Source organism: Fukomys damarensis, unplaced genomic scaffold (assembly GCF_012274545.1).
Source record: "Fukomys damarensis isolate Sample0158 unplaced genomic scaffold, DMR_v1.0_HiC HiC_scaffold_21, whole genome shotgun sequence".
NCBI lineage: Eukaryota > Metazoa > Chordata > Mammalia > Rodentia > Bathyergidae > Fukomys > Fukomys damarensis.
In genome coordinates this window covers 17218340-17242457 of record NW_022900933.1, presented here as the reverse complement: position 1 = coordinate 17242457, position 24118 = coordinate 17218340, and the positions used below count along the sequence as shown (strand labels likewise).

At 37.5% G+C, this 24118-nt stretch overlaps 2 protein-coding genes and 1 pseudogene across 9 annotated transcripts in view; 2 read left to right on the top strand and 1 right to left on the bottom strand.

The window, feature by feature from the left end:
* The window catches only part of Acyp1 (acylphosphatase 1), a 13163-nt gene extending 7270 nt beyond the window's left edge, over positions 1-5893 (top strand). The window contains 1 exon segment of the mRNA XM_010645529.3: positions 5501-5893. Within this exon segment, the coding sequence (XP_010643831.2) occupies positions 5501-5716 (216 nt within the window). The 3' untranslated portion in view covers positions 5717-5893.
* Positions 5894-10095: 4202 nt separating this feature from the next.
* Mlh3 (mutL homolog 3) overlaps positions 10096-24118 on the top strand; it is a 33919-nt gene continuing 19896 nt past the window's right edge. For 7 of the 8 annotated variants that reach the window (XR_784524.1, XM_010645524.2, XM_010645523.1 and 4 more), the window contains exons 1-6: positions 10096-10187; positions 11813-15136; positions 18964-19062; positions 19866-19954; positions 20640-20744; positions 21436-21508. Coding sequence is in view for 7 of the 8 variants with exons in the window: in XM_010645524.2 (XP_010643826.2) it covers positions 11872-15136; positions 18964-19062; positions 19866-19954; positions 20640-20744; positions 21436-21508 (3631 nt within the window). In the remaining variant the exon portion in view is untranslated. The remainder of the gene's footprint in view (positions 10188-11812; positions 15137-18963; positions 19063-19865; positions 19955-20639; positions 20745-21435; positions 21509-24118) is intronic. The other variant, XM_010645525.2, reaches the window with a different exon arrangement.
* On the bottom strand, positions 15850-16306 carry LOC104877206 (annotated as a pseudogene).

The window sequence follows — 24118 nt, the reverse complement described above, 5'->3', positions numbered from 1 at the left end:
TTTTTTTTTTTTGGTTTTTTGAGACAGGTTCTCACTATGTAGTTGAGACTGACCTGGAACTCACTATGTAGCCCAGGCTGGTCTCGAACTCACAGCGATCCTCCTGCCTCAGCCTCCTGAGTGCTGGGATTATAGGCCTACGCCACCGCGCCGGCCTCTACTGTATTTTCTTAGTGTGATTTTCATCGAACTCAGGACCTTGCACTTGCAAGGCAGATGGCTGAACCACTGAGCTAAATTCCCAGCCCAGCCTTCTAAGGACTAATGACATTGAGCATCTTCCCATGTCTATTGATATAAAAAAAGAGATGTATCTTCTCAGGAGAAATGTTCTTTTTGTGAGAAATTTCTATTCAATTTCTTTGCCTATTTGTTAATTTTTATTTTTATTCCTATGGTTGTGTTACAAGAATTTCTTTTTAAAAAGATTTTCTTATATATTCTGGATATTACTCTCAGATATATGATTTACAAAATATTTCTCCCATTCTACAGGTTGTCTTTTCGCTTTCTCAATAGAGAGCCCTTTAAAGTACAAAGGCTTTTAATTTGGAGGAAGTCTAATTTAATTTAGCTAATCTTTTTTGGCTTGTGCTTTTAGTATCATCTCTAAAAACCTTTGTCTGCTCTTTTCACTTTCTCAATAGAGAGCCCTTTAAAGTACAAAGGCTTTTAATTTGGATGAAGTCTAATTTATTTAGCTAATCTTTTTTGGCTTGTGCTTTATTTATTTATTTATTTATTTTGGCTTTTTTTGAGACAGGGTCTCACTATGTAGTTGAGACTGACCTGGAACTCACTATGTAGCCCAGGCTGGTCTCGAACTCACAGCAATCCTCCTGCCTCAGCCTCCTGAGTGCTGGAATTACAGGCATGCGCCAGCTTGTGCTTTTAGTATCATCTCTAAAAACCTTTGTCTGAAAGAAAAAACTTTGTTTAAGGTAATAAAGGGTCATGGGTATGTTTTCTTCTGAGACTTTCATAGCCTAAGATTTTGGTCTCTGGCCCATTTTCAGTTATTTTTTATGTGCCGTGAAACAATCCAACTTTGTTTATTTGTTTGGTTTATTTTATTTTATTTTGAGTCAGGGTCTTGCTATGTCATTCAGGCTGGCCTTGAACTAACTCATGGTAATCCTCCTGCTTCAGCCTCTTGAGTGTTGGAATTATAGGCATGAGCCATCATGCCTAACTGTTCTTCCTTTTCAGACTTTTTTTTAGCTCTTCTGAGTTTCTTATGGTTCCATGTGAATTTAAAGTCAACTTTTCAATTTATGCAAAAAATGCTGAAATATTGGTATTGTGTTGAATCTATAGATCAGTTTGGGAATATTGTAATCTTAACAGCATTAAGCCTTGCAATCCATGAACATGGTATGTCTTTCCATTTATTTAAGATCTTCAAGTTCTTTCCACAATGGTTTGTACTTTTTCATATGTGTTTTGTGTGTCCTTTGTTAAATTTGTTTGTGATTTTTTTTTTCAATACTGGGGATTGAATTTAGGACCTTGCACTTGCGAAGCAGGCACAGTGCCACTGAGCTAAATTCCTGGCCCTGTTTGTGAATATTTTATTATTTTTGATGTTATTGGAAATCAGATTATTTCCTTAATTTCATTTTTGATTGTTCATTGACAGTATATAGATATACAGTTGATTTTTGTATACCAGTTTCATATCTCGCAACTGTGTGAACTTGTTTATTACCTTCAGTTTTGTTTGTTGTTTTTGTTGTTTTTTTGTTTTTTGGTGCCAGGGATTGAACTCTGGACCTTGCACTTGCAAGGCAGGCGCTGTGCCACTGAGCTAAATAATCTCCAGCCCTATTAGCTTCAGTTTGTACCGATGTGTTCCTTAGGATTTTCTGTCTATAAGTTATGCTGTTTGCAAGTATAGTTTCATTTCCTCCTTTCAAACCTGAGTGCCTTATCTTTTTTCTTGTCATGACTAGACCCTCAAGTATAGTATTTAGTACAAGTATTAAGAGCAGATATCATTGTCTTATACCTGATTTTAGAGGAAAGTTTTCAGTTATTCACTATTAGGTATGACAATAACTATGGGATTTTCACAGATATTCTTTGTCAAGTTGAGGAAGTTCCCTTTTGTTACTTGTTTTTTTATCATAAGAAGGTATTGGATTTTGTCAAATGCTTTTTTTGGAATTTATTGATTTACCTCATAATCATGTTTCTGCTTAAATAGTCTTCTTTTTTTTTCCTGACAACATTTTAAGGAAGGTAATCACCAACCCTAGATTGCAATCTAAAATCAAAAGAAAAAAATAAAAATAAATAAAAACACAGTCCCAGCCTGGTGTGGTGGTGCACACCTACAATCCCACTACACTAGGAGGCTGATGCAGGAGGATCATGAGCCAGTTTTGGGCAGTTCAGCAACTCAGCAAAACAGTTTGTTTTATTTATTAATATGGTTTGTTAAATAGATTACTTTTTATATGTTGATCCAACCTTGCATTCCTGACATAAATATCAGTTTATCGTGCTGTGTAAACCTTTTATATGTTGCCAGATTTGGTTTGCTAGTAATTTGTTGAGTTTTGTTTCTGTATTCATAAAGGATATTGATGTTTCAAGTGATATCTGTGGTATAAGGGTAATACCAGATTCACAGAATGAGTAGGGAAGTATTTCCTCTTCTATTTTTTTGGAAGAGTTTGTGAAGAATTGCTGGAAGATTCTTCTTTAAACCTTTCATAGAATTCAACTGTAAAGCCATTATATTTGGTCCTGGCTTTTCTTTGTGGCAGTTGTTTTTAATGCAGTCTCTTGTTATAGATCTCTTCAGATTTTCTGTTTCTTCTTGATTTGATTTATCTCTTAGAAATCTGTCCCTTTCATTTCGTTATCTGATTTGTTGGTATACATTATTCATAGTATTCCCTTATAATACTTTTTAAATTTTTGTAAGGTTTGTGGTACTGGCCTCTCATTTCTTTTCTGTTACTGAGGATTGAACTCAGAACCTTGCACTTATAGGACAGGCTGTGGAAACACTGAACTAAATCCCTGGACCTCTCTTTCATTTCTGATTTTAATAATTTGAGCCTTGTGACATTTTCTTGATCAGTTGAGCTACAGATTGTTTTTGTTTTTTTTGTGTTTTTTTTTTTTGTTTGTTTGTTTTTTTTTTGGTACCGGGGATTGAACTCGGGTCCTTGCGCTTGCAAGGCAGAACAGGTTGCTAATTCTATTTATCTTTTCAAAAAACTAACTTTTGGTTTCACTGATTTTTAATTTTTTTTCTATTCTTCATTAACTTCTGCTCTAATCATCATTATTTATTTCTCTCTGCTATTTTTGGACTTAATTTGCTTTTCTTTTTCCAGTATTCTAAGGTAGAATTCTAGGTCACTGATTTGAAAGGACTTTCTTATTTATTTATTTATTTACTTACTTATTTATTATTTACTTAGTTATTTACTTACCTACTTATTTATTTGTGGTACTGGGAATTGAACCCAGCACCTTAGCACTGAGCTACATTTCCAGACCCTTTTTAAAATTTTTATTTTGAGATAGTCTTGCTGAGTTGCAGAATTGCCCAAACCTGGCTCACAGTCCTCCTGTGTCAGCCTCCTAGTGTAGTGGGATTATAGGTGTGCACCACCACACCAGGCTGGGACTGTGTTTTTATTTATTTTTATTTTTTTCTTTTGATTTTAGATTGCAATCTAGGGTTGGTGATTACCTTCCGTAACATGTTGTCAGGAAAAAAAAAAGAAGACTATTTAAGCAGAAATATGATTATGAGGTAGAATTACTTTTTGAAATTTTCCTTGAAAACAAAAGTTTACTCATTTAGGTAGACATTCAAAACTGATCATGAATCAGGAACATTATGCTATCACTTAAAAAATAAGAACAAGGGCTGAGGATATAGCTCAGTGTCACCACATCTGCCTGGCAAGTGCAAGGTCCTGAGTTCCATTCACAGTACTAGAAAAAAAAATGTAAAAATAAAAAATAAGAACAGAATCAAGAACACAAATAAAATATGAAGATATTTCCATCCTCAATATGGGTCACATTTTACATTGCAATTTAAAGATATAACTGTTATAACCTCCTTAAAACTGCACAGTCATTCTGATAGCTATTTACCATACATGGTAATTCTGAGAATTACAGCCAACTCCCTTAGGTTAATTTGAAGCCTAAGAGCACAGTTGTTACACACAGTCAGTGGGATGTGGAGTCTTGTCAAAATGCATTCTCAGCATTCTTTTATGTTTTCTCTTCTGCACTTAGCAATGCATGCTGTATCACCTATTTTTCTTAATTCCTCATTTCCTCCATCCCTTAAACTATTTGACTAGGGTATCTTTTGTTCTTTATGCAAACATATCCTTGCTTTGAACATAACTGGTATGATGAATGCCACAGTTATTCGTCAAACTTTTTTTTTCTTTTTGCTATTCATAACGTTTTCTTTGGCAAACTCCAGTAACTTCCCACATTGACTAGGTCACTACTCTGGCATTTGGACATGCAGTCATGTTAACTACTATTTTCCTTTGTAATTCAACCCCTTCTATTAGATAGCTTACTTTAGCAATCAATGACCTTTATAATATCCTAATCACATGTTTGTGCAAAAGTCAAAGTATCTCTAAAACATTGCTGTTTTTCCTAAAAGTTCAGTCTTGCCATAGCTTAACGACTTAAAGGAAAGAACACAGAAAAAGAAAAGAACAAAGGAAAGCGGGGGGGCAAAAGTCCAACCGTAGTCACTACAATGATTGGTTGGTCTTAAGCTTATTCAATTTAGAAGACATTGTGATTATTTACACAAAAAGAAAGAAAGTCAAGTGAAAACCTGATAGTGATGTAGTCTCCTGAAAGCTTTGTGTTGAGAGGTTGAGCACAGCTGCTTTCTTTCTCTAGCGGGATGACAGAAAGTGGGCTCCAGATGCAATGTAAACATGTAGGGTTAGATAGTTTCCCTGCAGCAAAAACAATGGATAAGTTGCCCAGGAAATTGTGAAATGCTTTCTAATGATCTTTAAAGATATAATGGACACTAATTCATCTGGATTTGTTTAGGTGTGGTCCTGGTTAAAGACAAAAGGAAGGATCAGATAGCTTCACGCTTTTTCCATTTACCATACTCAGTGAATTCTTCAGAGAAGGGAAAACGAGCAAGATACAACTCACTATCCTAAAAACAATCAGCCGAAGGGAGTCATTTTGAGAGCATCTGTTTTGTACTTAAGTCTTTAGGACTTAACCAAACTGACTACACAGTGAAAAATTCTAGTGCCTGGGTTTTATAAAGAAGGAAATGGATTCAGATGGCCAACACTTGCGGTTAAGATCAACAATGAGATCCTCCATGCTGTCTTTCTGTTTTAACTTTTCTGGATAATATCAAATTAGTTTCAGTGGCTTTATTCTAGGCCAAGATTCTGGCAACATATTATAGTCTCACTTTGTTTTGTACAATCTCAATGGATCTCTCTCTTTTTTCTCCCCTTAGGCTGAAGGTAAAAAGCTGGGATTGGTAGGCTGGGTCCAGAACACTGACCGGGGCACAGTGCAAGGACAACTGCAAGGTACCAGGTCCAAGGTGCATCATATGCAGGAATGGCTTGAGACAAAAGGAAGTCCCAAGTCACACATTGAAAGAGCAAACTTCAACAATGAGAAAGCCATCTTAAAGTTGGATTACTCGGATTTTCAAATTGTGAAATAATGGCCTGAATTTAAATTTTCCAAGATAGGTCCAGTACTTTTGGGTTTTACTGTTAATAAACATAGCACTATTCTGTGTTCAATGTGAAAATTTGTCAGTAAGTTATTTTAGTATCAAATATTTGCCTGTTATTGTATATTACATGTACAATGGAAAGATTACAGTTATACAGAGTTCCAATTAATAAAAACACATGAAAACCTTCTGCTTATGGTACTTTTTATTTATTTATTTGTATGATACTTTTTAAATGGACAGTGAATTTCCTTTTGGGTAAAAGGAAGTATTATTCAATAACCATTTGTGGAAGAAAAATTTTGAGGTCACTTAAAGAGGTCTGATCCTAAAAGAAAAAGCACTTTCTTTTTTTCTTTGTGGTAATACGGAATTTGTTTTTTGTTTTGGGGGGTTTTTGTTTTGTTTTGTTTGGTACTGGGGCTCGAACTCAGGCCCTTGCACTTGTGAGGCAGGCAGCAGAACCACTGAGCTAAATCCCTGGCCTGGTAATATGGAATTTGAATGCATGGCGTTTGCACTACACTAATACCCCACCCCTCTGTAGTTCAGACAAGCCTTGAACTTCCTGCCTCAGCCTTCTGAGTGCTGGGACTACAGGCCTTGCTCCTGGCTCCCAGCCCCTTTTTTCCCCCATTAAGTTTATTGGTACATTTTAGGTATACGATATAGTTACATTTATCATTGGGATTTTGTACCTTTACATGATGTATCTTGGTTCTTATTTTTTCCCCATTCCCCTGCCCTCCCTTCCTCTCCCCTACCCTTCCCTATTTACAAAAATTTTGTTTCTTTTTTTTTCTTTTTCTCATATTTTTTCTTTTCCCTTCTTTTCTTTCCCCTACCCTTCCCCTACTCCTTTAGACATTTTCTTCCCATTTCACATTATCAGGTATCCTTTTTTTTTTTTTTTGGTACCAGGGATCAAACTCAGGCCCTTGCACTTGGGTGGCAGGTGGCAGAACCACTGAGCCAAATCACCACCATCACCACCCTCAATTATATATTTTGATGCTTATTTACACTTTTAGCTTTTCACACCAGAGAAACTATTCCATATTTACACATGTGTATCCTATTTATTTCACTTGAGTATGGCCTCAATATGCATCCATTTAGCTATAAATGTCTCTAGTTTCTCGTTCTTTATGGCAGAGTAGTACTCCATTTTACTAAAAACAACAACAAACCAGATCTTTATCCAGTCCCCAGTTGATGGGCAATTGGGCTGTTCTCAAGTTTTAGCTATTACAAACTGCTGCTATAAACATGGGTGCGCATATATCACAGTGCTATGATTCTTTATTTATTTTTTTTTTTGAGACAAGGTCTCACTATGTAGTTGAGACTGACCTGGAACTCACTATGTAGCCCAGGCTGGTCTCAAACTCACAGCAATCCTCCTACCTCAGCCTCCCAAGTGCTGGGATTACAGGCATGTGCCACCATGCCTGGCTCTTATTCTTTTAATTCTTTTGGGAAGATACCCAGCAGAGTAATAGCTGGATCAAATGGGACCTCTAATCCTAGTTTTTTGAGGTATCTCCATATTGATTTCCACAGTGGTTGCACCAGTCTGCACTCCAACAATGGAGAAGGGTTCCTTTCTCCCCACAACCCTGCTAGCATTTGGTATTTCTTAATCAAGAAATCAACCACTCTTTCTGGGGTGATGTGAAATCTCAGTGTTGTTTTCATCTGCATCTCTCAAATGACCAGTGATGTTGAACATTTTTTTCATATATTTTCTGCTTTTACTTCTTTGAGAAATGTCTGTTCATTTCAGATGACCATTTTTGAATTGGGTCTTTATATTTGGGCGGGTCTGATTCTTTTAAAATTCTTTATATATTCTAGATAGTAGTCCTTTGTCTGAGGAACAGCTGATAAATTTTTTTTTCCCACATTGTAGGTTATCTCTTAGCTCTGTTGGCTTCTCTTGCAGTACAGAAGCTTTTTAATAAGATGAGATCCAAGTTGTTTATTCTTTGTGCTAGTTCCTGTGCTACTGAGGTTTTATTCATAAAGTCTTTTATAGCCAGGGGCATTAGTATTTGGTGCATATATATTTATGATAGTTATCTTTTCCTCTTGGATTGTTCCCTTTACAAGGATGTAGTGAACTTTTGTCTTTCTTAATTAGTTTTGGTTTGAAATCTACTTTGTCTGCAAATAAGATAGCTATCCCTGCTTTTTTCTGGGTTCCTGTTGCATGGAGAACTGTTTTCCAACCTTTTACTTCCAGACTATGAATTTCGCTTCTTTTATTTTGGTACCAGGGATCGAACATGGGTTTTTGAACTTGAAAGGCAAGTGGCAGAACCACTGAGCTAAATCCCTGGCTAAATTTCTCTTCTTAATCCATTCTGCCAGTCTGTTTCTTTTGATTGGTGAATTGAGGCCACTAACATTGATGGTTATAACTGATATGTATTGACTCATCCTTATTATGTTATTTTCCTGTTTTTGGCTCCTTTATTTTTTGTTTTTCCCCCTCTCCCTTTAATTTCTTGCTTTGCCTGATTGACCAGCCCTTTTTGTTGTTGTTGTTATTGGGCATCAAAGTCGGGAACTTCTGCTTGCAAGGCAGGCAGCAGCACCACTAAGCTAAATCCCTGGCCCCTCAGCCCTTTTTAACAAAATATTTTTTGGAGACAGAGTCTTGCTAAATCCCTAAGTTGCCCAGCCTGGGTTTGAATTTGCAATCCTCCTGTCTCAGCCTCCCAGAATGCTGAGTAGGCATGCACCACTGTGCCTGTTTTTAAATCATTTCTTTAAATGATTCCCAATTTCTACTGTTATTCATTTTCTTCAGATAAAAAATTCACATCAAGTAATGGGCTAAACTGTGACTCCATTCATATGCTGAAGTCCACTGAAAGTTTTGTAGGAAATATGGCCTTTAAAGAGATAGTGAGGATGAAATGAGCCAGGCATTGTATACATGCCTCTTAATGTCAGTTACTCTGGATGCTGAAGCAGGATGCACAAAAGTTTGAGGTCAGCCTGGGCAATTTTGTGAGGCTCTCTCTTAAAAAAAAAAAAAAAAAAAAAAGTGCTTGCATAGTACAAGAGTCTGAGTTTCATCCCAGTACCACTATAAAAAAAATTTTTTTTAAAAATGAGACTGTACCCTAATTCAACCTGACTGGTGTTCTTATATAAAGGAGAAGTCTGCACACAGATATATGTGTGCACAAAGGACCACATGAAGACAGCTGTCTACTAACTGACGAGTGAGGCCTCAGAGAAATGATCCTTACTGACACCTTGATCCCAGACTTCTAGTCTCCAGAATGCTGTTTAAACCACCCATTCTGTGGTATTTTGTCATGGAGCCTTAGCAAACTAATATACGCAGTAATCAAAATTTTGCTTTATTGGCCCCAGAAGTCTATTTGGTTTGGTTAGTGATTAAACAAATGTAGTTCAAACACTTACTGGGTTTACAAAATGTTGTCATAGGTTCCAATTTTTTTTAATTAGCTTTCAATGAAATTGAGACAGAAAGCAGAAACTGAGGACTGGTTAATAATTTCCAAAACATTTACTCTCCAAATGTTCTTAGAGTTCTGCTTTCCTTCAGTCAGGAAAGAAGCTGTGATGTTACTGGGAATACACCAAAAAAGCTAATGAGGGGAGTCCTGGTGTCCTCATTTGTAACTTGAGAGATGAACTCATTTCTTAGTCTTTTCCAACTATGAAAACCATTAATTCTAAGATGGAAGGCTCTGGATTTATTCACTGAGTGCCCACCATACGCGAGGCATTGGACTTGACTGTGCATTCAGCAGTAAGCAAAATAAGACAAAATCCCTACCTTCACCTAGCTTACATTGTGTGAAGACAGAAGCAAATAAAAGTATGTCTTTTTTTTTGTTCTATAAAAAAGTACAAATTAAATATTACATACAAAGGGAAAAAAAGTGAGAAAAAAGAAAATGAAAACCACAAAAGTAAAACTTACTACAGCTTTTCAGGCTGGGTGTGGTGGCACACGCCTGTAATTCCAGCACTCTGGGAAGCTGAGGTAGAAAAGACTCTGAGCCCAGCCTGGACAATTTAGGGATTTAGCAAGATCTTCTTTCAAAAAAATAAAATTTAAAAAAGGGTCTGGGAATGTAGCTCAGTGTGAAAGCCCTGGGTTCAATCTCCAGTACTGCAAAAGAAGAAAGGGGGTAGAGGGCCGGGGAGAGAAAGGAAGAGGAGGGAAGAGGAGGAGCCTTTCACTCCAAACCAGAATAAGAAGTGAGAAGTGGAGGCGAGAGAGTTCCCAGCCTAGAACACCTGGTGCGCACGCGCACTGGGGTGTCGCGGGAGCTAGCAAGCTCCCGGCAGGCGAGTCTCAAAAGCGCATGCTCCTGGGCCTGCGCGTGCACAAGCTTCCCGAGCCTAGGTGCGCGTGTACGGTGTCCGAGGCGGTTGATTTCGGAGAGTCGGTGAAGCGATATTTGAGGTGACTAGGGGGGGAGCCCGTGACCTACGGATGATCCCGGGAGCTCTTCTAACACCAGAAAGGCCCTGATGACTGTTGCAGGCCCGCTTTTCGAAGCTAGATGCCCAAGGCCCCCGAGCGCGGCCTCCGGTCCCCGTGCGCCGGGAGTTTGCTTCTCGGGCCCGGGAGGGGCAGCCAGGCGCCCCCGGGCGGCGGAAGCCCGGGACCCGACTGATGAGTCTGGATGAGTCCGGATTCTGGGGGGTGGATTTGAAAGAACTAGGATGGAATCAAGGACTCTTTTTTTGGGGTTTAATGATAGAACTAATTAAACATTCACCCCAATTTGTCGACTACTAAATTCAGTTTCTTGAGTTCTGTAGTCATAAGCACTGATTTTCCTAGGTTTGGAAATCCAGCCCTACCACCCAGGAGACTCAGCCATGCTGCTCTCTCACTTAATGAAGAGAAAGGGACCTTTAATGGTCTTAGAAAAATTTGTACCAGCAAGAAAAATAAATTCAGACAGCCCATACCGTCATTATAGCCAAGTTAGTTTGTGCCCACATGTAAAGATCAAGGATATTGATACAAAAAAAGATTAATAATAAGGACCTTTGAAAGATCTTTTAAATGTGGACCTGAGGATCAAACTCAAGGCCTCACACAAGCTCTAGGCAAGCACCCCACCACTGAGCTACACTTGTGCCCCCTCCGAAAGACTTGTGTTCTTTCGGTCCTGGGGCTTGAACCGAGGGCCTTTGTACAGAGTCACATCCCAGCCCTTTCTATTTTTTGAGACAGTCACACTAAGTTGTACTGGCTGGCCTTAAACTTGGGATCCTCCCGAAGCCTTAGCCTTCTAAGTAACTGGGCTTACAGGTGTATCCTACAGTGTCTGGCTCCAAAGTTTGTGTTTTTTTTTTGTTTGTTTGTTTGTTTTTTTAAACCAAAGTAATAAAGATTTGAAGGTCAAACGGTAAAGAAAGCTTATATGCAAATAAATTTTCTTACCTTTTCCCATTCCCAGCCTCTTTCCCCCGGGACAACTACATTTAACCAATAATAATAACAAATGTTATAATCTCTTAAGGCCTATCTTTGCTTAATAGAAGAATTTGACTTTTTTCTTTCCTCCTATTGCTTCACCTGCCTATTTACAGTGTGTTAGCACTTCATTATGAGCTTTTCTAAAAGTAATGGTTATTGTGTAATATATAAATGTTATAAAACTAGCTTGGGATTTTTTTCATGAATAATTTCTAGCTAATGTTTCTTAGCTGAATTTAATTTAGGCATCTGTTTTTGGTAAATGGTTAGAATTTTGAATACTGTCTTTGCAAGTCAATGTCAAGTGTAATTATGATTTCACTACAGGGCATGAGGGATTTAGAAGGGAACAGTGAAAGTTATGAAATTATGAATGCTTCTTTGGATGTTAAATTTGTTGTACCAAGTATGAATTGTGTGATCTGCCTAGAAATTAGAGGTATAATTTTGTTTTGTGCTGTTTTGGTTCATAATTTGGTTTAATAAAATATTTCATTTGCGTCAAATAATATTTCTTAATAGTAGGTGAGAGAAAAAGGTAATGCTATGTAACACTGAAGCTTTGATAGTGTGTGTGACTTTTTTTCTTCCCATAGGCAGTTATTTCCAAAGAAGGAAACCAGTTGCTGGCATTCTCACCACCTTTCTACCTGCCATGATCAAGTGCTTGTCAGGGGAAGTAAAAGCCAAATTGTGTTCTGGTTTGGCCATAAATTCCTTTGGGCAGTGTGTTGAGGAACTTGCTCTCAACAGTATTGATGCTGAAGCAAAATGTGTGGCCATCAGGGTGAATATGGAAACTTTCCAAGTTCAAGTGATAGACAATGGATTTGGGATGGGGAGTGATGATATAGACAAGGTGGGACATCGTTACTTCACCAGTAAATGCCACTCATTACAGGACTTGGAGAACCCAAGGTTTTATGGTTTCCGAGGGGAAGCTTTGGCAAGTATAGCTGACCTGGCCAGTGCTGTGGAAATTTCATCCAAGAAAAACAAGACAATGAAAACATTTGTGAAGCTGTTTCAGAATGGAAAAGCCCTGAAAGCTTGTGAAGCTGACTTGACTAGACCAAGTGCAGGGACAACAGTAACAGTATATAACCTATTTTGCCAGTTGCCTGTAAGGAGGAAATGCCTGGATCCTAGACTGGAGTTTGAGAAGGTTAGGCAGAGGATAGAAGCTCTCTCGCTCATGCACCCTTCCATTTCTTTCTCTTTGAGAAATGATGTTTCTGGTTCTATGGTTCTTCAGCTCCCTAAAACCAAAGACATATGTTCACGATTTCGTCAAATTTACGGATTGGGCAAGTCCCAAAAGCTAAAAGAAATACATTTTAAATTTAAGGAATTTGAGCTTAGTGGATATATCAGCTCTGAAGCACACTATAACAAGAATATGCAGTTTTTGTTTGTGAACAGACGACTAATTTTAAGGACAAAGTTGCATAAACTCATTGACTTTTTATTAAGAAAAGAAAGTATTATATGTAAGCCAAAGAATGGCTCTGCCAGTAGGCAAATGAATTCAAGTCCTCGACATCGGTCTACCCCAGAACTCCATGGGATATATGTAATCAATGTGCAGTGCCAGTTCTGTGAGTATGATGTGTGCATGGAGCCAGCAAAAACTCTGATTGAGTTTCAGAATTGGGATACTCTCTTGATTTGCATTCAAGAAGGAGTGAAAATGTTTTTAAAGCAAGAAAAATTATTTATGGAATTATCAGGTGAAGACATTAAGGAATTCAGTGAAGATAATGATTTTAGTTTACTTGGAACTTCTCTTCAAAAGCATATGTCCTCTGATGAGAAGCATGACCAGGGCAGTTTCCAGGAAGCATGTAATAATATTTTGGATTCCTATGAAATGTTTAATTTGCAATCAAAAGCTGTGAAAAGAAAAGCTACTATAGAAAACATAAACACACAGAATTCTAGGGATTTACAAGCTATCAGAAAAAAGACAGATAACTCATCTTTGTCCACTTGTGAATTAGATGGCCCAGACCACAGTAAAATGACAGAATTATCTTTATACAATACAGACAGCTCTTCCTTAGAGTCAAGGATGTTAGAAGAAGAGACAGTTGAAACAACAGAATTAAGAGAAAATGAGAAAAATAAAAAATCTTTCTCAGAACTTAACTCTTTAGAAAGTCCATGTGGGAAGAGTTCAGAAATGTTTTTAAGCCTTTGTCAGACACAACAGTACTCTGAGGAGAGTGGGTCAGATCTAGAAATACAGAAAGTAAGTACACTTGTTAATGGCATGGCTGCCAATATCCTGAAAAATAACAGAACTCAAAATCAACTAGAGAGATTTCAAGATGCTACTGAAATGAGATGCCAACCTCTGTCTTTTGGGACATCATTGAGAGTTCATAGTGCTCAGCGAGAAAAAGAGCCTAATGATTGTAACAGAATAAATATTTTTAGTTATGGACAAGTTAAGCTATGTTCCACTGGCTTTATAACTCATGTTGTACAAAATGACCAAACTAAATCAACTGAATCAGAACATTCCTTTAAGAACTTTGTCCGACCTGGTCCTGCATATGCCCAAGAAATATTTGGAAACAGAATAGATCATTCAGTTGAGACTCCAGACATCAAACATTTAACTAGCACTTTAAGTAAAAAATCTGCTCACCTGCCCAACAAAGACTTTTGCAGAACAAACACGAGTTATAAACTAGCAAACAAACATATAACAACTTACAGAAATTCTGCAGTTTTCCAGGAAGGTGCCAAAGAAGCACATACCAGTTGGTTATTACCTGATACATCATCTTCTTTCCCTTGGCATAGACATATTTCAAATAATAGTAAGAAAACAGATAAATTGGTTACTTCCTCCAAGCCCATAGTCCGTAAAAAGCTAAGCTTGAGTTCACAAGTAGGATCTTTAGAGAAGTTTAAGAGACTATATGGGAAGGTTAAAAGTCCTCTGGATACAGAAGTAGAGGGAAAGAATAGTGAAGTCACTACCAGTCTCAGTCCTCAAGTTGAATCTGACATTTCACTGAAAGATGACCCCTTAGATAACTCTGATGTTTGTAAAATCACTACTATGAAGCATAATGATTCAAATAATAGTTGTCAACCAAGAAGTCACATACTGTACTCAGAGAAATTTCCATTCTCCAAGGAAGAGGCTTGTTTGGAACAACAGATGCCTTATTTGAGAGAAAGTCCTATAACTCTAACAGAGTTACTTCAATCTAACAGAAAACTTTTGGATGTTGAGAAATCACCTGAATCACTAGCCTCTAAATTATCCAGACTGAAGGGTTCTGAAAAACAGACTCAAATAATGGAAATGATGAGTCATTTTAATGAATTTCCAAATTCAGATCCCAGTAGAAAAGACAGTGACTTGTGCAGTATGTTAGCCCTAGATTTTTGTCAGTTATTTAAAAATGAACATGAAAAAATAGAGAGTGGCATCATCCCAGTGGTAGATTCTGTCATGCAGGATTATTCCTCTAATAACAGTGAAACACATTGTAGCAGCAGTACAGCAGAGAATCTGCTAATATCCGAAACTCCGCTAGTATTACCCTATAATGATGTTACGTTAACTAAAGATGATGTTCTTAGCAGAGCCTCAGAACAACAGATAGAAAGTCCTTACTCTCCCAGTAGAATGTTAGTAAGTCAAGCAGAAAATACCACAGTTGACCAAAATAGAGTTTGTTCTCCCAGTAAAGATTCTGAAGCAAGAGCTTGTTCTGAAAATGAAGAGTCAAACACCTGTTCTTCAGAATGGCAGCAGCATTTTGATGTAGCCCTGGGAAGAATGGTTTACATCAACAAAATGACTGGACTTAGCACATTTGTTACTCCTACTCAGGATGTTCAGACTGCTTGTACTAAAGATCTGACAACAATGGCTGTGGATGTGATACTTGGGAATGGTAAGTACTATATAGTGTTCACTGGAAAGAAATGCTTTTGAAGATAGGAAGAATGTTCAAGGAGTAAGGTAATTGTTATTCAGAGATACTTTCAGCTCAGCAGACAGAACATTTGAAGACTGATTATGAAACATGTTTTTCTTTATGGTATATGAAGATTTTTCTAAGTCCAGCACTAAATACAGAAATAACAATGAAAGACTGTTAAAAGATGTACATGTAAGGCCATTCATGGTGGCGCACACCTGTAATCCCAGCACTTGGGAGGCTGAAGCAGGAGATTGCCATGAGTTTTGAGGCCAGCCTAGGCTCCACAAGTGAGTTCAAAGCCAGCCTGAACTACATAGTGAGACCTGTCAAAAAAAAAAAAGTGTATATATGTATTTCTGTGGGTATATATACAAGGAGTGATAAAAAATACAGTGAATGTTAAATTTTAAGTTTATTACAGTAGAAGACAGTGCCATTAATCCTTGTTCTTGCCACTTTCTGAAGCAGTTCTAGAAGTCTTTTGTGAGTGTTTTTATTAGGTATAATTAAAAAATGAAGAATGCCGTTACCAAGTACCATCCAAAGGGACAACAGACTTGTAAAAACATTATGTCTTTATTCAGTAGATCTGGCACTGTGCAACTTCTGACCTTTCCCCAAAGTCAAAATGATTATGAAAGGTAAATGTTTTGAATCAATTCAGGACATTAAGGTAACAATTCTCACAAAAGACTTCTAGAACTGCACAGAAAGTGGCAGGAATAATGAGATAAATGTGTATAAAGTGAGGAAGATTTGCCCTTTTCCTTTTCTAGTTGGGGAGATTTGGCCTTCTGTTCTAGGATCATTTTGTGGTCTTTGTTCAATTTTAGCCTGGCAAGAACCATCTTGCTGGGAGCCATTTGCCTTTTCCTGGGGCACCCATTCAATATAGATGACATATTTCTTCCTGTAAACCTGGACTACTTAGCCAGTCTGCTGACCCTAATGACCTTTATAGTATTCTCGCACAAACTGAACCTCATCATCCTTTCAAAGGGGCATAGATCAGGCACGTGCTTCTGTCTCAGCTCTTTGCAAAGAGCGGAAGACATAATCCCTGCAAATCTGGGAAGGTGCATTGAAATGCCTTTTACAGTTCTTCCTTCTGTCTGAAGACACAACAGGATTGAACTTCATTTTGGAGGCTGCAGCTTCAGTAATAGCTGCAAAATGAAAGAGGTGCATTTTCACTTCATTTTTAATCACTCCTAATGAAAAGGAAAGGCAGAACTGTCCATTTTAATAAGAATGATGTTTATAACTGAGAAGATCCACAGTGCTTCCCTGCCCTACTTCTCCCTCCTTCAAAACACAACTTTCCTACAAATTTGTCTTTAAAGGCACGCAAGTTTCTTTCTGTGGCTCCTACACTAAAGGCTAGAATGGTTCTGTAGTCATCCTAGGTTTTCCAGTAAAATCCATGGCTCAGTACAGTGCTGTTTTATAAACTTCTTTTTCCAGAAAGAAGGACTTGACTAACAGTTTTTCAAAATATAGGCTAAGTACATACTTTTGTAACTATACCTGTCAAGTATACTTTATTATAATGCATATAGAAATCCACCTGATATGTTTCAGTATAAGAAGACACTATTGAGGAGAATAGTATTGTGGTTTTTAGATCAAACCACAGGTTACATCAGAGCCTAGACTAGGACTCTGGGTCCTCAGGTCTCAGTCAGCATTAAAAATGACATTGTTTTGGCAGTGTGTCGAGAGCCAGATGTTGAGAGATAGTAAAGCTGATTCCCATCTGGCTATAATCTTGGCTTTGGACTAGGAAGATAAACATTAAATCTGTATCCATATTAAAAGTCATGAAGGATGCAAAAGAATATCAATTGTATGAATGTAATTTCAGATTGACATATAATTTCTTAAGATGAATACTAGGAGACTGAATTATCTAAGGATAAATAAGACCTTTACTTTTAAATGTTTTTCACTTTTTTCTTTGTGAAAAAAATAATCAGTGTTGTAACTTTCAAAGTATTCAACAGGAGGAGAAAACTCTTTTCTTTCAGTATTGCTCCTGAGACTATCAAGTTACTTTTAAGACAACATTATGTGTTTTCTAAGCTAGATCATTTTCTGTACTGATTTCTACTGAATGCTTCTCAGAGATAAATCTAAGGCACCGGCACCTCATCTTATGGAATGCAGCTGCTTCTGATGTGGTGCCAGGAATTAACTAGATTATGTTAAACTGATATTGTTGTTGCCAAAACAAAGGGGGAAATTCTAGTTGCCATACTCAGCATACATCTGCTCCTGTTAAATAACTCTAGATATTTAAAACCCTTCAATCCACTCCACTCTCTGGATTAGCATATCTTGTAGTGAATTTTGAGGATCATGTTAACTCATAGCCTCTCAGTGAAAAACGTCTTTGGTATAGAAAGAAGTTCCATGAAAAACGTGACTCCTCATCAACCCCCATTCACATGGAATGGTGCCTCTCTGGAAATGACTTATGTGCAGTAAGACAGTAGAGCAGGTTTGACCCACACATATAAATGCTACAAGAACCTATAAAGGCAATTTTAAAGAGCAATGTCAAGTACACAAACCCTGGCAGTTTTTAAAAGAGTATCTGTAACACAGTCTTTCCTGTTAACACTTACACAACCTTATTTTACCTCATACCTTAATACATTATTAATTTCTCTCTTCAATTTTTGTCCAGCAAATTTATCATTTTGAAAAAAGAGCTTCACCATGTTTTGCTCCTGCTCAAAACTCTCATAGTCATCAGCATTGTTCCTTTTTTTCGGGGGGGCAGGTTTTGAGTCAGGGTCTCACTATGTAGTTGAGACTGACCTGGAGCTCACTGTGTAGTCCAGGCTGGTCTCGAACTCATAGTGATCCTCCTGCCTCATCCTCCCAAGTGCTGGGACTACAGGCGTGAGCCACCACACCTGGCCATCAGCATTGTTTCTAAAACTCAAAACCTAATCATTCTTCAGAGATGTGTAGAGTTTGAGCAGAATTGTACCACACTTTTGTAACTTGGGAATTTGATTTGAGAATCTCTCTCTCTTTCTCTGAGACAGATTCTTATAATGTATTTCATGCTGGCCCTAAACTCATTATGTATCCCAGGCTGGCCTCAAACTCACAGTGATTTTCCTGCCTTGGCCTCCTGAGTGCTGGGATTACAGACATGTGCCACCACACCTGGCTAAATTAAGAACTTTTCATTCAATATTTGTGATTGTTGCACTCTGCTAGATGTTGCCACACTGCAGATAAACTGACTTTGCTTTAAGCATTTCACAGCCTTATTATGATATAAAATAAATTATTGTATAGTAAACACATATTGGGGATAAGAGACATAAATTGGGAATTTGTGAAGGTTGCACCAAATTGTGGGTGACAGTTAAAGACCACTGTCTAGCAGGGTTTCTGTGGGTAATTCTTATTGTAGAGTTTGTCTTAGTTAATTGTAGGATATATAGCTTATCACTGGCCTTTATCTGCTAGATCCCAGTGGCATTCTTCACCTAAATTGTGACAACAAAGAATATCTTAAGAAATTGCCAAATGCCCCCCCACACCCCCTATGTCACTGACCTGTTCTAGACTCATTCTCTCTGATGTAGAGGGATAATGGGACTAAAGGTTAATGCAGATTCCTAATTTAGCAGATTTCATTAAAGAACGTCTGGTTCTCAATCTAGTGTGTAATAGCTGTTTTATGTCTTCATTCACTTTGTGGAGATTTTATGTAATTTTAATCATTTGTTTGTATGTTGAGTTCAAATTTCTAGGTTTCTCTTTTTTATATTTAGGGTCTCAGTACAGGTGTCATCCTTTTAGAAGTGACCTTGTGCTTCCTTTCCTTCCAAGAGCTCGGGAAGAGAGAACTGTGATGAGACAGAATAACACAGGTGGGGGCAAAAGCAGAGATTGCAGGGACACCTAGTACACACTGTACCACCTAATGTGAAAAACAGAGCAGAGTTGCATTATTAAGCTTGATCAGTGGCAGCTGTGCCTTACTGGAACCAGGAATTCCCCACGGCCCTATTTAATGGCAGAACTAAGTAATTCAGTGCACGCATTTAGATCAGAAATTACTTTTCCAGACTTGAGGTCAGTGCTGGGTGATTATGCATAATCTGTGGTGTCTTGTGAGTGGGGAAATATTTATTTATTTATTTATTTATTTATTGGTACTGGGGATTGAACTCCTTGTGCTTGTGAGGCAGGTGGCGGCACCACTGAGCTAAATCCCCAGCCCAATATTTCTTATTTCTAAAGATTGGAGTTCTACTCCATATTGCATTAGTTTGATTTAAGCAAAACTCGGTGACAAAAGCTACAGAAAACCTATTATTTTTGTTTCAAAAAACAGGTAAGGTAAAATAATAACAGAGGTAAGGTGTATTTTTTACCTAAAGGCCGTAAGTTTACTACTTTGTGCCATAGCTTTTTCTGAACTTGTATTCTGAATTATCTCTAGATTACAGTTTGGAGAAAAGCTGTAAGGTCAGAAGATACAGTCCATCAACTCTAGTTGAAAAAATAACATCACAACTTATTGATGCAGTATAGCAGAACCTGAACATTGTAGAACATTGGAACCATGTGTCTGATCTTTGCTCTACAGACCGTAGCCAAACAAGAGAGGCCATTCATATTTTTTCTTTGGGACTCTTGATGCTCACCTTATCTGTCCACTTTGTCCTAGATGCTGTGGATGATGCTGTTGGTTGTAATGGATCCCTTCAATCTTTGTTATCAGAATGGGACAATCCAGTATTTCCCCGTTACCCAGAGGTAGGTTTGCAGCAATTTTTTTTTTTTTTCCTGTTCTTTTAAAATTTGAACTTCATTTAAGCCAGGTATGGCCTGTTGTAATTGTGACCAAAATTAGGCTTGTTTCCAAATAACTTTTCTGAAAATTTATGTTTCATGTACAGATAAGGAAAGAACATTTCAGAAGTTTAGGCATTTTTGGATTAAATGTGTATATTTGGTGTATGAGTAGTGAGTGCATTTACCCTCACTCACAACTTCAATAAAATATTCAGAGTGATAATAAAACTGTTCTGTTACCATTAGACAAAGCAAGAATCTTCTACTGGAGGAACAGTTCATTATTGGGCCTGGGTACATGTTCTTTTCTTAGTGTTATCACAAAGTGTACTTTGTGTATTAATGAGGGCATATAATAGATGAATATTTGACTGCTGAGTCTTCAGTTAAAATGTCTTTAAGAGCTTGATCACGCAACATAGGCAAGTTGTTCCAAAGCAGTATTGTTTCTTGTCAATAATTTTATTTATAAACAAAAATTGTTAGGCTATTTTTAGAGCCTTTTGAATCTCTGTGTTCCCTGAATTCAACCAACCTTTACTAGGTTATATGAAAGAATATTTTTAAAGAACTTCGAGGCCCTTGGTAAAACAATTTGCAGACATAAAATTTAAAATTTAAATTATGTTTTGTTGGGTCTTTCTAGATTGCTGTTGATGTAAGCAGTGGCCAGGCTGAGAGCTTAGCAGTTAAAATTCACAACATCTTATATCCCTATCGTTTCACCAAAGAAATGATTCATTCGATGCAGGTAAAAATTGACTTTAAAACATGTGAAACCAAACTAGACTAACTCTTGTGAAAGTGGACTTAATTTAATGATAAAGACAACACTGATCAAGGAATGTGGGTTTTGTTTTTGTTTTTTTAACTTGCTGGAACTTTTATCATCAGAAGAAAAAGCAAGGGATTAAGTATGATTGCAAAGAAAGAAATGTTCCTACAAGTATGAGCAGGCTTGGAGAGAATGAATTATGGATTCGGGCTTATAGTTTCAAGAACTGTGGATTTATCTCTACAGAGGAGTATGTTAACTTTGTATTTTATAATTTATAAATCTTTGTTGTCCTTAACTGTGCAAAGTGCCCTTTTAAAAATAACCCTTTGTTATGTGGGGCTACAAGGCTTAGGAACCCTAGATTGAGTGTTCCATCCAAACCCTGGGTGTTGACTACAGGGTTTTAGGGGAGCTTTATGTACCTGGGTGCTTTCCCCCATGCCCTATACTGGGAATTGAATGCATACATGCTAGACTAGATCTCTACTGCTAAGCTTCGTCCCTAGCCCAACTTCAACATTCTTTTATCCTTCCTAGGGACTCCCTCAGGTTTGGTAGCACCTTACCTTAATCTTAGATATGAATGTTAAAATTTTTTCTTCTGTGCAGATAAGCATTTGCTAATTTTTACTTAGTGTTATACCATTTATTGAATGTATGGCAGGTTCTCCAGCAAGTGGATAACAAGTTTATTGCCTGTTTAATGAGCACTAAGACTGAAAAGAATGGCGAAGGAGGTAAGAATAGAGTTTTAACCTAGATTAATAAGTCAGTTCATCTTCTGATAACCTGCTTTTAAGGTTATTTTTGGTATATAGTGCAGTTTCAATGATTCAGACAAGATTAAGAAAAATCAATCTAAACTAACAATAGTATGAAACAGCCATTTTAAAATACACTTAGTTTTATGTATACACACACACACACACACACACACAAGATACACATTAAACTATTAACTAGTTGCTTTCAAGTAATCAAAGGGAAAATTTTATCATTTACTCTTTAAAATATTTTATACTGTTGACATTTCAATATTTTTATCCTTTGTTTTTGTTTTTTTAGACAGGATCTCACTATATAGTTTAGGGTGGTCCTGAACTCACTATGTAGCCGAGGCTGACTCAAACTCCTGGGAATCCTCCTGCCTCAGCTTCCTGAGTGATGGGATTATAGATGTGTGCCACCAAGCCTGGCCTTTAATAATGTTTTTTATGGGCTGGGGATTTAGCTCAGTGGTTCGGTGGCCTGCCTTGCAAGCGCGAGGACCTGAGTTCGATTCCTGGTACCAAAAAAAAATAATAATAATGTTTTTATGCTCTCCCTGTATAATAACAGAATGTTTATACAATGAACTCTGGTATGTTTATCAAGAATTATATAGAATTTCTTGGTGGCTTGCTTTAATCAAACAATAATACTTTGTAAGTAACATTGACTCTTTCAACACATATTGAGTGTGTATTTTATGCCAGCTACTATACCAGGCCTTAAGGATACAGTGTTGAGAAAAGATAGACATGCAGAAGTAATTAATACAAACATAAAATTTTAACTGTATCTCTATAGGCGATAAAATAAATAGGAGATAATAGAAAAACCTGTTTTGTCAGGGAGACCAAAGAAACATTCTTGGTAAAATGATATCTAAAGTATAAATACAAGTTAAGTAGGATAGAAAAGAGGGAATAACATCTATAGTTTCTGATTTCCTCCTCTTCCATGAGCAGAAGCAGGAAAAGTACACCTGGAGATGAGGATAGAGAAATACGTAGGACCTAGATCTTAAGTGCCAGTTACAAGTTTTTGTTTTTTGTTTTGAAACAGGGTCTCACTGTGTAATTCAGGCTTTCTTGAACTCAATTTGTAGACCAGGCTGGCCTTGAACTTGCTGTGATCCTCCTTTCTCAGCCTCCTGAGTGTTGGGATTTTAGGGGTGTGCTGCCACATCTGTCAGTTATAAGATTGGATTTGTCCCAATACCAGCTGGAAACAAGTGAAAGTTTTTTGTTTTGTTTTGTTTTTGTACCGCGGATTGAACTCGGGTCCTTGCACTTACAAGGCAGGCCACCGAATCATTGAGCTAAATCTCCAGCCCTTGTTTTCTTTTTTTAATTATTTGACTTTTGATGTTGTTTTGGGATGGTATGTGTCACATTGCATTTTGAAAAAATTGCTCTGGTTAGAGTGGGTTAGAATCCCAGTATTGTAATTCCAGAGACGCTATTAGAAGGACATTATAATACAGAACAGTACCTTGGAACTGGGGAACTATGGAGAAATAAATGCATTGGGAAAATGTTTAGAAGATAAAGTCAACAGAACTTGGTGACAGGGAAACATATCAAAGATAACTCCTAGGTTTCTGGTCTCCACAGCTGGACAGATGATGTTGCAATAGCATATTGGAGATATAGCCGGCTGGAAGGGTGAAAATCTTGAGTTTATTCTAAATTCTCTTTGAAATGCTCAAGAAGAAATGCTAGGAATGTACTTGGGTATTACATGTGTAGACCAGAAAAGTGTTGTGATCGAGTGATAAAAATTTGAGTTGTCAGCACAAAGTTGGTCATTGAAATTCTGAGTGTAATTTTTTTTTTTTAAAGTACTGGAGATTGAACCTAGGGCTACATTCTCAGCCTTTTTTTAAATTTAATTTTTAAATTTTGAAACATGGTCTCACTAAGCCAGTAAGATGCCCAGGCTGGTTTCCAACTTGTGATCCTCTTGCCTCACCTTCCCAGGCTGCTGGAATTACAGGTGTGTGCCACTACACCTGGCTGAACCCAGGGTCTTTGCATTGAGCTACAACCACCACCCATATTTTACTTGTTATTTTGATTTGGGGGTGTGTGTGGATTTGAGACAGGGCTTCTCTTATGTATTTCAGACTGGCCTTAAACTCATTATGTAGCCCAGGCTGACCTCCAACTTGAGGCAATCTTCTGCCTCTGCCTCCTGAGTGTTGGGACTACAGGTGTGTGCCACCATGCCTGGCTTGTTATTTTGAAACAGGATCTTGATAAATTGCTAAATTGCATAGGGATCAAACTTGAGATTCTCCTGCTTCAGCCTCCCAGAGTGCTGGGATTACAGGCATGCACCATCACACCCAGCTTCCTGGGTATAAATTTTATCACCTGGAGAAGAATGAAGAGTGAGAAGAGGTCCTGAATCTGGAGTAATTCCAACATTTAACAATAGTAGAGAGCCAGGGATGTAGCTTAAATAAATTTTTCTAAATTAAAATTCAGGAATTTTTATTGCCATTCATAAGTCCCAAATGCAGCCTATTCCTATAATTGATTTACTTTAGATACTTACATATTTTAATGGAGATATATATA